We start from the raw sequence: 15645 nt of genomic DNA, 5'->3' as shown, positions 1-15645 counted from the left end.
TTCAGGACAACTGGGTCAGCAGTGTAGGCCAATTCACGGATAAATTACAACAGGTCAAAGATTCGATGAAACAATGGAACAAAAAGGCGTTTGGACTTTCGAAAAATATACTCACATCCAGATAGAGATTAATATCCAGAAACAACTACTACATTTGAAAGAGATCCAAAAGTAAAAGGCTGAACAAAGGACGAGATCGAATTAGACTAAAAACGGAGACAAACCACCAAGGCATTCCATCTTTCAATGTCTACAAGGCGACATAAAAACAAAATCCACCAACTTACACTAAGTTCGGGTCAGGTAACTCAAAACGAAGATGAGATAAATAATGAACTTATAGATTATTTTCAGAATTTATTTCGGGAGGAACAAGTTAGTCCACCACCGACTGAGATACTTAGTACATACAAGGTATTCTCGGGTGAAGCACTGCAACACATCTCAAGAGTTCCTAATTCCGAGGAAATTAAAGTTGTCGTCATGGACATGGGTTCTATTAAAAGTCCGGGTCCGGACGGACTACCATGTTTCTTTTTCCAACATAATTGGGAAACAATAGGCGAGGAGTTGATCAAATTCATTCAGGCGGCATTTATCTCAGGTGATTTTGTTCCAACTCTAAATTTGACGACTATCACTTTAATTCCCAAGATTAGGAACCTGAGTAAGGCTTCAGACTTCATGCCAATTTCCCTTTACAACTCAGTCTATAAATTCATCTCTAAACTGATTACAAACCGAATTAGACCATATTTGAAAAATAATATCGAGTGGACCCAAAATGTCTTCGTTCCGGGTCGACAAATCATTGATAATATCGTTGTGACTCAAGAACTCCTTCATTCTATCAACCAGTCTAAGGCAAAAAATGGAGCCTTCTCACTCAAGATGGACATGGCCAAGGCTTATGACAGAGTGAACTGGACTTTCCTTCAAAGGGTACTAGTCGCTCCAGGCATCCAAGGAAATATATTGAAGCTGATAATGTGTTGCATAACTATTTCGAGGTTCAATATCCAAGTCCACGATAAATTAGTGGGTGATTTTACAACCTTTAGAGGCCTCAGACAAGGCTGCCCGTTATCCCCCTGCTCTCCCTCCTAATTTCTCATTATGCTAATCAGAACATTTTTACAAGATACAAGATACATTAAATCAGTCCATGCATTACACATCTTCTCTTTGTGGACGAGTTGATCTTATTCGGGAAAGCAAACGTAAATAATCTAGATACTATATTACAATTAATGGATCAAAATGCCTATTTTTCCGGCCAAAAGGTAAATTTTGATAAATCTTCGCTTTATTTCAGCCGAGGTGTGCCAGAGAGTATACAAAATCAGTTCGCCACCCAACTACATGCTCCGTTAATGATGGAACAGGCTAAGTACTTGGGAGCCCTCATTCTCAAACCAGGTAACCGTATCAAGAGCCATCAGTGGCTCGTCAACAAATTTCATAAGTCTTTATCAGGTTGGAAGCAGAGATTAATCTCCAATATTGGGCGAGCGGTACTTATTAAGTCAGTCCTTGCCCCTTTGTACCTATCCTTTTAGCTACCAACTCTTGTCAACATGTATTCTGGATAAATTAGAGAAGGCAGAGCGCAGTTTTTGGTGGGGACATGCAGAAAATGAGCACAAATTCCACTTTATAAATTGGGACATAATCAGTAGTCCAAAACATAAAGGGGGTCTAGGGCTCTAGGCATTAGGTCTTTACAACAAGTGAATGAGGCTTTAATAGCCAAAATGACCTGGTGGATACTCACTAACTCTAATGCTATTTGGGTTAGACTTTTAAAAGGCAAGTATGTAAAAAATGATGATTTTTGGTCTTGTGATGGGCCTAAAAGGTTACCCTAAAAGGTCTCCACTCGCAAGTATACGTGCGTCAAGTAATAACTAGGTAAGACTGGGATCGATCCATGAAGATAGGAAGGTGATTCGAATATCGAGAGAGTCTAGCCCACTGGTCTAGGTTTCACTCATTATCTTAGACTAAAACAAACGATGATACTTTGGGTTTTTTTAGATTGATTCAAAATAAATAAAGAAATAAAACTAACTAAACTAAAAGTGAGAGAGATTCGGGAAAAGAGTCTAGCAAGAATCGAGTGAGAAGGATACTTCGATCCACAAGACCGATAGTGACAACAACTAATTATCTAAAGCATGAAAGTTTAACTAACTTCACCCACATTGACAATCTTAAGCACAATACGTCAAAATAAGCATAATCGATCAAAAGTTAGTAAGTATCGACTATCAAACAAATAACACACTAGCAAATGAGTTGGCAATAAATAAGTATGACACTAATAAGTATAATACGTCAAACTAAGTATAACCGATCAAAAGTTACTAAGCATCGGATATCAAACCAAGCACGTATTATCAAACTATATGTCAATAAACAATTATGAACCAGGTTTCTAATTCATAAAATTAGACAAAGTTAATCAAACTAACATTTAATAAACAATGAGTCATTCATCACATATAGAATCATGTTTCACGAGTACCCGAATACAAGAATTAGTGAAACATGGTGAAACAATTAACAAACAGGAATAAGATGAAGAAAAACATAAGTTAAGGTAGAAATCCCCCTTTTCCTATGAGACGCGTGGCTAGGATCGTCGAATAATATAAGTCCTTAAGTGCTGCAGATATCCCCTTAGCAAAATTTAGGAGTCCCCTTAACAGTATGAATATTGACTCCCCACAACAGAAACTAAGTTCCTCGTAACAACAGAGTCATCTTCTTCCTTTCAACAAAAATCCACCATGAAAGCTTCAAGCAAGCTCTCTCTCTCTCTCTCTCTAGAGTTTTCAACACCAAAGCACAAAGAAACAACAGGGAAATCAAGGCAACAGGTTCCCAAGTAAAACCCTTAACTTTCATGCCAAAATAATGGCTGGAATGTTAACAAACGAATCCGGCCAAATTTGGTATTTCCGGGAAGAAGGAAGGTGCAGCAGCTGTTGACCCGTGAGGGCTGCGAAGTGATCCAAGCTGGAGAAGCTTCCTCTCGGTTGCTATATGCTCTGAAAATCCGAGCTGCACTCGTTCTTGGCTGTGAATCCCGTCCTGCCATGCCCTTCAACTGTTCTTTTGCCGGAAACCCTTGAAGTACAGCCGAGTTGCACCCTGTTGCCGCCGTGAAGTTGTTCTAATGGTGAAAACCCAAGCTGTTGTTCTACAAGAACCTCTCTGTCCCGAGCTCCTTTAATGGTGAAGTTCGGCCGAGCTTGCTCCTCTTGTTCCAGCCGTGCCGGCCAAATCCTTGGCCGGCACCCTCTCTTCCTCTCAAACCCCCTTTGGTTTTGTTTCTCCTCTCGTTTTATAGATGAGAAGATAACCCAGGATAACTCTTCGTAGCAACTCTCTCCCTTCACTATTATTTGTTGTCAATCTTTCCTTCTCTGACTTCTTTCTATATCATCAAACTAACGAGCTTCTCTTTCCTGTTATATCATCAATGAAATCCTCTTTAGGTTAGAGAACATATTAGAGCATCTCCAATGCAAGACTCAAACTCTAAATCTTAGAGTGCCACATAGGATTTTTTTGGGTTCATCTTCAAAATCCATATCCAATGCAACACTTAACTTGGATATCTACAATGAGGTGGCGGTAGTTATTTTAGAGATCCTTAAGAGGACACTCTAAATTTAGAGTGTCTTTTTGAAGATCTGTAAGTGCCACATAACCAAATCAATAAATTTTACACCAAAATATAGGTTTGTAGAGTCTATCCTGAGTGTTGCATTGGAGAAGTATTTCAAATAGAGTATCTCTAAATAGCCAAATAGAAAGAAACCATTCGGAGATCCATTTTTCACACTTGACACATAAGATTTTTAGAGTTTTTTTAGTCTTGCATTGGAGATGCTCTTATCTTCATCTCTCTGTCTCCTTTCTCAATTTGATATCCTTTCTCTCCAACTCTCAATCATATCTCTTTAGATAATTTGCCAGCTACCACAATGAGAAGATCCTCTCCAGCCGATCAATCCCACTTTCTATATCACGGCTCTTTCTTTCTCTGTTTCTATTTTTGTTGCCAAAAGAGAAAGATGAGAGATTGGATTTTATAGAGGAGAGAGAGAATGTTACCATAAATCTGGGAACCAATCTATTGAAGATGTGTTGTCAAATAGCAATGATTCAGTGCTTCACGGTCAGTGAAGGGTTGTGCTATCTGCTGCTTCAGATGAAGCCACGTTTTCTGCATAGATTAAAGCTCTTGGATTAACAAGTCACGCGTCGGTTGTACGGTAAAATCACGCACTAGGCTGTACTGGATCATTAGTTCGTCCCAAATGCACCTGCAACTTTACCGAAGGTATCCCGCTTCCGATCTGCACTGTCAGCTATTTCATATATGCACGCCACGTGTACCAGGAAGTTCTTTTGTCCACAAATTTTAACTCGAATTTTGACTTCGCCTAAATTGCTCCTCCGGACTCCGATTTGACTCTCGTTTTCACCTACGAATCCGTCTTTGACTCTACATTTCGTTCGAGCACTAAAATTTCCAGAATACCCTAACCTCCAAATGACCAAAATACCCTCAAGTGTGTCTTTCTCCCGATTTTAGCTATTTTCTGAGCTCAATTTCGTAGAAGACACCTGGACAAGAAAAACACACAATTCATCAGAGTAACTGCTCGAATTGGACTAACTAGCCCTAGTTAAGAGATTCAGATTCATGTCTCATCATCTTGTGATCCCCCTACTATAATCTCCCCCTTTTGGAATGCTATTATGAAAACAAAGGAAATTACGAGGGACAAAGTGGTCTGGATCATAGGAGATGTGACTTCGATAAAAGTCAAGTCTGACCCCTGGATACCCAACCTCCCTAACTTCAAGCCCACCATTGTTAACGAGTTACCCCCTAATATTGTCTGGGTTTCTGATCTAATCATACCCCAGTCTCAAAGTTGGAACATGAATTTAATTACTAACTATTTTGATGTAATACAGTACAGGTAATCAATGGAATACATCTATCTAGAATCCTGCACAGAGATAAACTGGTATGGTGTCCAATGGAGAGCGAGATATTCTCCACAAAGTCTTATTATACCGAAATTAAAGAACTACCAACGTTAAATAATGAGGCTTACAATTTCCCGTGGAGAAATTTTTGGAAACAGAAAACTATGAATCCCAACATTCAGATCTTTGCATGGAAACTCATCATAATGGACTAGCATATTTGAGCAATATAGGTAAGAGATTAAATCATATACCTCAAATTTGTCATTTGTGTGAGGAAAATGAACTAGAAACAGCTCAACACTTGTTTGATAACTGAACAAAGTTCAAAGAACTCTACATCTCACTCGAAACGAATAGACGGTGATTATTAACGAAGATCCAGTGATTCGACTTAAAATTATACTGGAGGATCAAGAAACTTATAGTAAACGGTGGTTATCGGCTACTTACTTGATGTGGAACTGGTGGAAGACCAGAAAAGGCTAATGTTCGACGGAACAGTACCGGATCTCCGACGATGCTGGTGGAACACACTCGAAGACCTCATGTATGTTACTGATATCCATGATTTTCCTCAAACTAACCCCTCTTTGATGTCAGATAATTTGATGCAGGGGCACCCGGCATGGAGACTAATTCCATGACCGGACCCGGTCATGGTCCAACCGGCCAAGGAGAGAGGACTTAGAAAGTTCTTATTTTAGTATGTTTATTAATTAATTTTGGTTTAGGAATTATGCTATTTTAATATTTCCAATAATTGGAAAGGTCTAGAGTTAGTCCAGTTATTTAGGCAAGTTGCAGTATTTAATTATTTAGGAATTCTAATTCAAGTCTATCTAGGAAAGTCCAAAACCCTATAAGAGGGATATCTAGTTTGTCTATTATTTTCAGATTTGAGAGAAAAACCCCATTGAAGTTTTAATAAAGTTTATTATTTAGAGTTATTTGATCTTTAATTTCATTGTTCTTATTTAGTTATTTCATATCTTTAATTCCGCTGCGTTTCTACATCAAGTGGTATCTAGAGCCATAATTTTTTTTTTCTTCTTCATCACTTTTATCATCATGGTTAATACTACTACTACTACACCAACTAAGGAGAAATCACCAACTTTCTCTTCTGAATGGGACAACATTAAAGAAGGGCTATCTGCAGGAAGAAAATTGGAAGAAGGGTTCAATGAGTACAAGAAGGAAACAGCAGAAAAATTCGACAAAATCGATAAAAGATTCGATCAACTCAATGACTCAATCACCATCATCTCCAAACAACTTGAAGGTATGTGTACGAACCAAACTCCACCTCCTACCACTATCACACATCAACCCTCACCACTAACGGGCACCACCACCACAACCACTCGGTTTCCCCCTCTAGGTTTCTCCTCCGAACCGACGACACCACTCTTCGGCCACACCATTAGCCACCCTCCACCGATTATAACACCACCCTTCACCACCTCCTATTCACCAAACACATTTTTTCCAACACCTAGCTACCCCCCCTATACCCACTCTTCAACACCACCATCATTCTCCTTCCCCGAGCCGACGACAACACCACACCGACCACCACCCGAGAGCCACCTCTCGGCCGATCACAATACCCTCACCACTCCACAAACCAACAACCGAAACATCACCAACCTAACCCAACCAATTGGCCCTTTAGGAACCGTTACGACCCAACAAGACCCACGTACCCTTTACCCGTATAACCGATACCCATCACTCCCAACAAACCCAATCGAAACCAACCCACCGTACCATCAACATCACTACCAATACAACCCTCATACCGAAACACGATCAACCACCACACCTTTTGATCCGGTCACACCACCTTCACAACACCGTCGCCCCCTTGAAACCGAACCACACCACAACCTCCCTTTCCAACCCGACAACACTACCAACCAACGTCATCAAAACCACCCGGTCAACCGAAACCGAGACCACCTCTCCACCAATTCTCTAAACCGTGACCTTACTACCACTCTCACCCGTCCAACCAACATACAACAACGACAAACTTTGGGAGTACAAAGCAACCAAACCGAACGTGATCACTACATTCCACCCACCGACATCGAATCTCCAAATCCTAGTTCATCATACCGTATTCGAATGGAGGTACCTTCATATGATGGTTCGATTAATATTGAAGATTTCTTGGATTACGTCTCTAGACTTGAGATATTTTTTGATGTTATGCAAGTTGAAGGCCCTGAACAGGTACGTTGTGTAACTGGTTATTTATCTAAAACTGCTCTTACTTGGTGGAAACAGGAATCTGAGAATCGTCGTTTATTAAACCTTCCACCTATTTCTTCATGGTTAGAATTGAAACCATTAATGTTCTCCCGTTTTCTCCCTCCGGATTATGAGAACCAACTATGTGTTGATTATTTACGTTGCCGCCAAGGAAGACGTTCCGTTGAGGAATATGCTTCGGAATTCCAAAGACTTATTACTAGACTTAATCTCCCAGATTCAGAGTCAATGAAAGTAGAAAAATTCAAGGACGGACTTCGTAATGATATTAAAGATTTGGTTAATTTGAGAGCTTTTAATTCGGTTTCTGAATGTATTAGTGTAGCTCGGTCTTTTGAATCTGATTCACGTTCAATTTTTTGAGGACATAGTACGAGAAATCAAACAGTCAGAACTCTACCAGATGAATTAGATCAATCAAAGCAGGCGGAAGACGGTACTAAATCACTAATAGAAAATCCTTATAAAAAGCCTCCACCAGTTAAGTGTTATCGTTGTTTTGAAACAGGCCACTATTCTAATGCTTGCCCCTCTCGCGGTAAAGCTAATTTGGTAGAAAAGAAAGCTGATTCGGATACAGATGAGGATCAATTTGAATGAATTAACACTATTCCCGACAATGGTGATAGGGTTATGTTACTCACTCGACGAGTTCTTTTCACACCTTTCAAGAGGAATTTATCTCAACGAAAGAATTTGTTCGTTACACGGGGAACAGTACTGAATAAAGTTTGTACTATTGTGATTGACAATGGTTGTGTAGAGAATTTGATTTCTACTAAACTAGTCAATTTCTTGGGTATTCCTACAGTGATTAAATCAACACCATATAAAACAGCTTGGATTCAGTCCGGTACTACTACAAGAGTTGATCATATGTGTACTATTAATCTTTCTATTGGTTCTTCTTATGTGTCTACAGTTAATTGTGATGTTACAGATATGGATTTATGCCACATCATATTAGGACGGCCATGGCAATCTGATGTTGATGCCACTTACCGTGGTCGTTCGAATGTTTATGAATTTCCATGGAAGAAGAAGATTGTGACATTATTACCAATTGAAGATGGAACGGAGGAATTACATTCTCTTCTCAAACGGTTCGGGACGAACCTCTTGAGGGAAGAGGATGCTGATGCAGGGGCACCCGGCATGGAGACTAATTCCATGACCGGACCCGGTCATGGTCCAACCGGCCAAGGAGAGAGGACTTAGAAAGTTCTTATTTTAGTATGTTTATTAATTAATTTTGGTTTAGGAATTATGCTATTTTAATATTTCCAATAATTGGAAAGGTCCAGAGTTAGTCCAGTTATTTAGGCAAGTTGCAGTATTTAATTATTTAGGAATTCTAATTCAAGTCTATCTAGGAAAGTCCAAAACCCTATAAGAGGGATATCTAGTTTGTCTATTATTTTCAGATTTGAGAGAAAAACCCCATTGAAGTTTTAATAAAGTTTATTATTTAGAGTTATTTGATCTTTAATTTCATTGTTCTTATTTAGTTATTTCATATCTTTAATTCCGCTGCGTTTCTACATCAAGTGGTATCTAGAGCCATAATTTTTTTTTTTCTTCTTCATCACTTTTATCATCATGGTTAATACTACTACTACTACACCAACTAAGGAGAAATCACCAACTTTCTCTTCTGAATGGGACAACATTAAAGAAGGGCTATCTGCAGGAAGAAAATTGGAAGAAGGGTTCAATGAGTACAAGAAGGAAACAACAGAAAAATTCGACAAAATCGATAAAAGATTCGATCAACTCAATGACTCAATCACCATCATCTCCAAACAACTTGAAGGTATGTGTACGAACCAAACTCCACCTCCTACCACTATCACACATCAACCCTCACCACTAACGGGCACCACCACCACAACCACTCGGTTTCCCCCTCTAGGTTTCTCCTCCGAACCGACGACACCACTCTTCGGCCACACCATTAGCCACCCTCCACCGATTATAACACCACCCTTCACCACCTCCTATTCACCAAACACATTTTTTCCAACACCTAGCTACCCCCCTATACCCACTCTTCAACACCACCATCATTCTCCTTCCCCGAGCCGACGACAACACCACACCGACCACCACCCGAGAGCCACCTCTCGGCCGATCACAATACCCTCACCACTCCACAAACCAACAACCGAAACATCACCAACCTAACCCAACCAATTGGCCCTTTAGGAACCGTTACGACCCAACAAGACCCACGTACCCTTTACCCGTATAACCGATACCCATCATTCCCAACAAACCCAATCGAAACCAACCCACCGTACCATCAACATCACTACCAATACAACCCTCATACCGAAACACGATCAACCACCACACCTTTTGATCCGGTCACACCACCTTCACAACACCGTCGCCCCCTTGAAACCGAACCACACCACAACCTCCCTTTCCAACCCGACAACACTACCAACCAACGTCATCAAAACCACCCGGTCAACCGAAACCGAGACCACCTCTCCACCAATTCTCTAAACCGTAACCTTACTACCACTCTCACCCGTCCAACCAACATACAACAACGACAAACTTTGGGAGTACAAAGCAACCAAACCGAACGTGATCACTACATTCCACCCACCGACATCGAATCTCCAAATCCTAGTTCATCATACCGTATTCGAATGGAGGTACCTTCATATGATGGTTCGATTAATATTGAAGATTTCTTGGATTACGTCTCTAGACTTGAGATATTTTTTGATGTTATGCAAGTTGAAGGCCCTGAACAGGTACGTTGTGTAACTGGTTATTTATCTAAAACTGCTCTTACTTGGTGGAAACAGGAATCTGAGAATCGTCGTTTATTAAACCTTCCACCTATTTCTTCATGGTTAGAATTGAAACCATTAATGTTCTCCCGTTTTCTCCCTCCGAATTATGAGAACCAACTATGTGTTGATTATTTACGTTGCCGCCAAGGAAGACGTTCCGTTGAGGAATATGCTTCGGAATTCCAAAGACTTATTACTAGACTTAATCTCCCAGATTCAGAGTCAATGAAAGTAGAAAAATTCAAGGACGGACTTCGTAATGATATTAAAGATTTGGTTAATTTGAGAGCTTTTAATTCGGTTTCTGAATGTATTAGTGTAGCTCGGTCTTTTGAATCTGATTCACGTTCAATTTTTTGAGGACATAGTACGAGAAATCAAACAGTCAGAACTCTACCAGATGAATTAGATCAATCAAAGCAGGCGGAAGACGGTACTAAATCACTAACAGAAAATCCTTATAAAAAGCCTCCACCAGTTAAGTGTTATCGTTGTTTTGAAACAGGCCACTATTCTAATGCTTGCCCCTCTCGCGGTAAAGCTAATTTGGTAGAAAAGAAAGCTGATTCGGATACAGATGAGGATCAATTTGAATGAATTAACACTATTCCCGACAATGGTGATAGGGTTATGTTACTCACTCGACGAGTTCTTTTCACACCTTTCAAGAGGAATTTATCTCAACGAAAGAATTTGTTCGTTACACGGGGAACAGTACTGAATAAAGTTTGTACTATTGTGATTGACAATGGTTGTGTAGAGAATTTGATTTCTACTAAACTAGTCAATTTCTTGGGTATTCCTGCAGTGATTAAATCAACACCATATAAAACAGCTTGGATTCAGTCCGGTACTACTACAAGAGTTGATCATATGTGTACTATTAACCTTTCTATTGGTTCTTCTTATGTGTCTACAGTTAATTGTGATGTTACAGATATGGATTTATGCCACATCATAGTAGGACGGCCATGGCAATCTGATGTTGATGCCACTTACCGTGGTCGTTCGAATGTTTATGAATTTCCATGGAAGAAGAAGATTGTGACATTATTACCAATTGAAGATGGATCGGAGGAATTACATTCTCTTCTCAAACGGTTCGGGACGAACCTCTTGAGGGAAGAGGATGCTGATGCAGGGGCACCCGGCATGGAGACTAGTTCCATGACCGGACCTGGTCATGGTCCAACCGGCCAAGGAGAGAGGACTTAGAAAGTTCTTATTTTAGTATGTTTATTAATTAATTTTGGTTTAGGAATTATGCTATTTTAATATTTCCAATAATTGGAAAGGTCCAGAGTTAGTCCAGTTATTTAGGCAAGTTGCAGTATTTAATTATTTAGGAATTCTAATTCAAGTCTATCTAGGAAAGTCCAAAACCCTATAAGAGGGATATCTAGTTTGTCTATTATTTTCAGATTTGAGAGAAAAACCCCATTGAAGTTTTAATAAAGTTTATTATTTAGAGTTATTTGATCTTTAATTTCATTGTTCTTATTTAGTTATTTCATATCTTTAATTCCGCTGCGTTTCTACATCATAATTGGTGTCCACCATCGATCGGTAACATCAAGATTAACTTCGACGAATCTTTCGGAGAATCAAGGGCATCTTGTGCCGCAATAGCTAGAGATGAATAGGGAACCATTTTAGCTACAAAGAAGGCAAGATTCACTCCGGTCTCCCCCATCCACAGTGAGATGATGGGATTTCAAACGACGATGGAAATAGCAGAGGAGTGGAATCTGGAGGCTTATATAGTCGAAGGGGACTCTAGGGTTTTAATTGATATGATCTCAGTCGTTTATCCGGAGATCCCATGGAGGCTATTCAACGAGATTTGCGACCTTCGTGTACGCGTGTGGCAACAACGTGTCCTCCTATCCTTTTGCCCACACATCAACAGTCAGGCAGCCCATATGTTGGCGATCGAGGATTAGCCCCTCCCTTTTCTGGGTTGTGCTTAGTCACTACATCGATGTTAACTCTTGTTGCATTTTCGTCCTTCCGGTTAGTTTTGGACTCCTCTATGTAACAGTTTCAGTTTAATGTTATTATGCTTTCACTACAAAAAAACATGGGACTGATACAACAATGAAATTACTTTACAAGGGAAGATCAGTGTATTTTAGCATATTTTCCTTCAAAAACCTTTCTCAATTGCAGAAGTTCAGGCAAATCAAAGAGGAGTGAGTTGATCTCTTCTTCACTAAAAGTATAGAAAGAAAAGAAAACAAACCGATAAAATTTCATCTGATAGGAATCTGGCTATCATATCGAACAATTTCTTCTGCAATCATCATAAATATGCATATTTCAGGGGTAATAAGCAACACAACTATGAAGACATGACAGAGTTGACAGCATCTTACCCCGAATAAAAACAAATGACAAAAACACACCACCTGAATTATTCTGAGCCTTCGACAGAGGAATTGAGCTTTTTGTCTCGAATAACAGCCCGTGGAAGAAACGTGAAGACTTGAGCACGCCTTCGCCCAAAGCTGACGGATGATGGAGAGGATTCGGATGTGCTTAACTTGGAAACAGCTGAAACAAGCCCGTCAATTGACTCATCCATATCCATCTGTGTATCAGTTTCATTAGATCTTTTAGCCTTGTGGTCAGCCTGTCTTTGTTTCTGATGTTTCTTTTGTCTATGTTTCTTGGATGGTTGGGCCTTCTTGAAAAATTCAAAAGAAGTGGGGAACCTATGCTTGTCCACAAGGTGTTGCTGACGACTTTTATAACTCTTTAGCTTCATTCCGCATCCTTCCACCAGGCATTCATACTATTCCATACATATTGAGAACAGTTTAAAGTTTTCCGAATTCACATATACGATGACAAGAAAAATAATGTATACAACAAAGAACCTCTCATCCTAAGTTCATTGTAGATAGATGACAGCTTTCACCGCATCGGGATGACTGCTTTCAACCAAGTGGGTATAGACTTCATCATAAATGATCCGGAGCTTTATGGCATTCAGGTCAAGTTGTATTCTTGCAAAAAATGTTTGTATATCCAATCTCTAGTTATACTAGGCACACTAGTAAAAAAAAAAACATAACCTACCTTTTTCACTTGATGATGTCTTATGTATGTCATCATTAATAGTATCTAAACAATTGATAATACTATTGATCAAAGACAACTGAAAAATATAGCATGTTTTTCCGATCCCCATTTGCAAGTATCTGAACACTACTATCTTGGTCACAAAATCCATGTGGAAAAATATATACATAACGCAGCAATCCAAGTAGTAATTAGTGGAAAAATTGCTAAGGTAGCTATATAAGTTTATACCGATGGGCAAAGAAATATTGCAAGGGAAATTTAGGAAATGACATACCATTGGATAACCTCGTGCAACTTTTGCTTGAAAGAAAGAATCATGCGCTTCAGAGACATGTATACTGAGTAAGCGTGATGTTGGAAACACTCTTGAACACACTGAACAGGACGCAGTGTGCCGGGCATGGTAATGTTGTTCGAAGTCCTCCAAAGAATTCAGGGATGCACCACAACCAACAATTGGACAATATAAACCCCTGATCAGAGATGTGAACAATAACCCAAAATAAGTCAGTTAATATTGTATAAATAGATCAGTTAATATTGGTAAAAGCTAAGGTATATATATCCAAGCAATATTGTTTATGCATGGGAAGCTGGGAAAGTCTAAATAGAAAGCATTGACTTAACGTCTTAACCTGCTAGCAGATTTTACCAGGAGATTCTTAATTTCAAGAATCAAGTTTATAAGCAACATGAAATTCCCTTTTTCTCAGACTACAATCACAAAGCTTTTTTAAGAACTTCCAGACAGAAAGAAAGAAAAATAAAATTAAAAGAGTTCCCAATGTCAAGAAGAAAACTGTAAGAGGCTCAAACATAAGAAAGCGCCATCACACGAAAATAGTTACATCATTTTCTCATCATACCAGAATAGAACTAGGTTAACAAAATTCAACAATATATATCTTTACAACGGTAACCAAAGAAAAAAACGGAAAGAATGAGCCAATACAAGAAAATCGGCTGCAAAATAGAATAACCTAACCAAGTCATTCAAAACCACAACATACCCGCTTCCTGCATCTTCCATATCTTGGAGTTGATGCCTTTCATCTTCAGTTAAATCTAATGCAACCTGATGTGGATGAAATAAATTCATTAACATACTTTAGCATATTAACATAAAGATAAGTTATTGAATACCAGAAATCCAGGAAGGTTAGAAGAATTTGAAAAGAGAGACTGAGAAAACTAAAATGCAGGCATTTAAATATCTACAAGTAGTTACTCCCCTAGCCTCAGCAATTATCGATATTGTCCCCACTTTTGACACCCAAGTCAAACACGCACAAGGTTTTGTTATTGGAAAGGTTCCATAAACCCACCCAAAAAGCCTCGACACTTACTAGTTTGAGCTCACACTTATAGCCCAGGCTTCAGACACTCTCCTAAGCAATCGAAGGACCCACTCTAGTACATTTACAAAATTTCCAAGTAGAACATTGAAGTGTACACTGATAGAAATATGGGTTGTGGTAAATGTCCTTCACCTCCATACTCCTTGAGATTAAGAACAACCTCAGTGGAACTAATAAGCACTGGGATCCAGAATTTTTTTTCCTCGCTGTTTTCGTACATAAATACAGTCTCTTCGACAAAACAAACCCTATTTCTACAGATGTAAAACCTCAATCATATCCTCTCTCATCTAAATACCAAACGATGGTTGAAATATTGAAGAAAAAAGACCAAGAACCATCCAATGGTTTCAGTGCACATACACATGACATGATCCAAATGAACCGTGCCACATTCCTAGGAATAAAACCCTAGTTCTTGTTCTGACCAAAACAACTTAAATTAGTATAGATTCTTATAAGTACAGAAATGGGAATCAAATTTCCAAAATGATCTAGAGTAAAACTGAAACAAGTATACGGACAAAGCCGATGAGAAGAATAAAAAAAAAGAACCTGTTTAGCAAGAAACTCTCTTTCTATGTTGCCTGGTGCGAAGAAAGGTGACTCTGGTTTAAACCTCCGACAAATTGGATTCCAATACGGAAACCCTAATTCGTTTCTATCAACAACCATCGCCATTTAAATTTCTTCGGAGTTCTGATTTGGACTTCCGACAGAGAATAGGTGTTTGAATTTTAGTTATCAAGAAGAACCTTCTTCTTACGAACTAAAAATTGTTGGCGCATTTTCGTCGTCAAAATTGTGCGCGCGTTTTCAGCGTTTCGTGGGACATATGGGCGATGTAAAAAGTACCCTCCCAAGGGGAGCTGTTATCGGGCGGTATAACAGCTATAAAGTCTGAGGCGGCCGAGATTTTGTAAGCACCCAGCCCGACTATTCTACCTTAATGTCGTTCTGATCTAAAATCTTTACACCTAAAACCTGACTCAGAGAGAGATTTAGACTGTAACTCTTTTGATTGCCTCTCAAAAACCTTAGACTTCTCTCTCTAATATTTCTTCTCTGAATTTTTTGGATGATAGTTGTGTCGTCAG

The 15645-nt window shown here is 39.2% G+C and overlaps 1 protein-coding gene across 1 annotated transcript; it reads right to left on the bottom strand.

Annotated features, from left to right (window-relative positions):
- Positions 1-12360: 12360 nt before the first annotated feature.
- On the bottom strand, positions 12361-15409 carry LOC147567410 (nucleic acid binding / zinc ion binding protein). Its single transcript, XM_086654074.1, has 4 exons — positions 15104-15409; positions 14201-14265; positions 13465-13663; positions 12361-12897 (listed from the first exon to the last, which is right to left on the bottom strand). Exons 1-4 carry the CDS (start codon positions 15227-15229, stop codon positions 12517-12519), a joined length of 771 nt encoding a protein of 256 aa, XP_086510200.1. The 5' UTR covers positions 15230-15409; the 3' UTR covers positions 12361-12516.
- Between the last annotated feature and the right edge of the window lie 236 nt (positions 15410-15645).

Source organism: Eschscholzia californica, unplaced genomic scaffold (genome assembly GCF_041429995.1).
Source record: "Eschscholzia californica isolate CP2 unplaced genomic scaffold, dmEscCali1.0.p SCAF_1, whole genome shotgun sequence".
NCBI classification, from domain to species: Eukaryota; Viridiplantae; Streptophyta; class Magnoliopsida; order Ranunculales; family Papaveraceae; genus Eschscholzia; species Eschscholzia californica.
This window is presented reverse-complemented; position numbering and strand designations above follow the sequence as displayed.

Bases quoted from the DNA above. Each gene is read 5' to 3' on its own strand.
- LOC147567410 (XM_086654074.1), bottom strand. From the start codon at position 15,229: ATGGCGATGGTTGTTGATAGAAACGAATTAGGGTTTCCGTATTGGAAT. The intron at 13,664-14,200 runs GTATGTTGTGGT...ATCTCTGATCAG, and splicing joins ATGGAAGATGCAGGAAGCGG to GGGTTTATATTGTCCAATTG. The intron at 12,898-13,464 runs GTATGTCATTTC...TGTATGGAATAG, and splicing joins TTGCACGAGGTTATCCAATG to TATGAATGCCTGGTGGAAGG.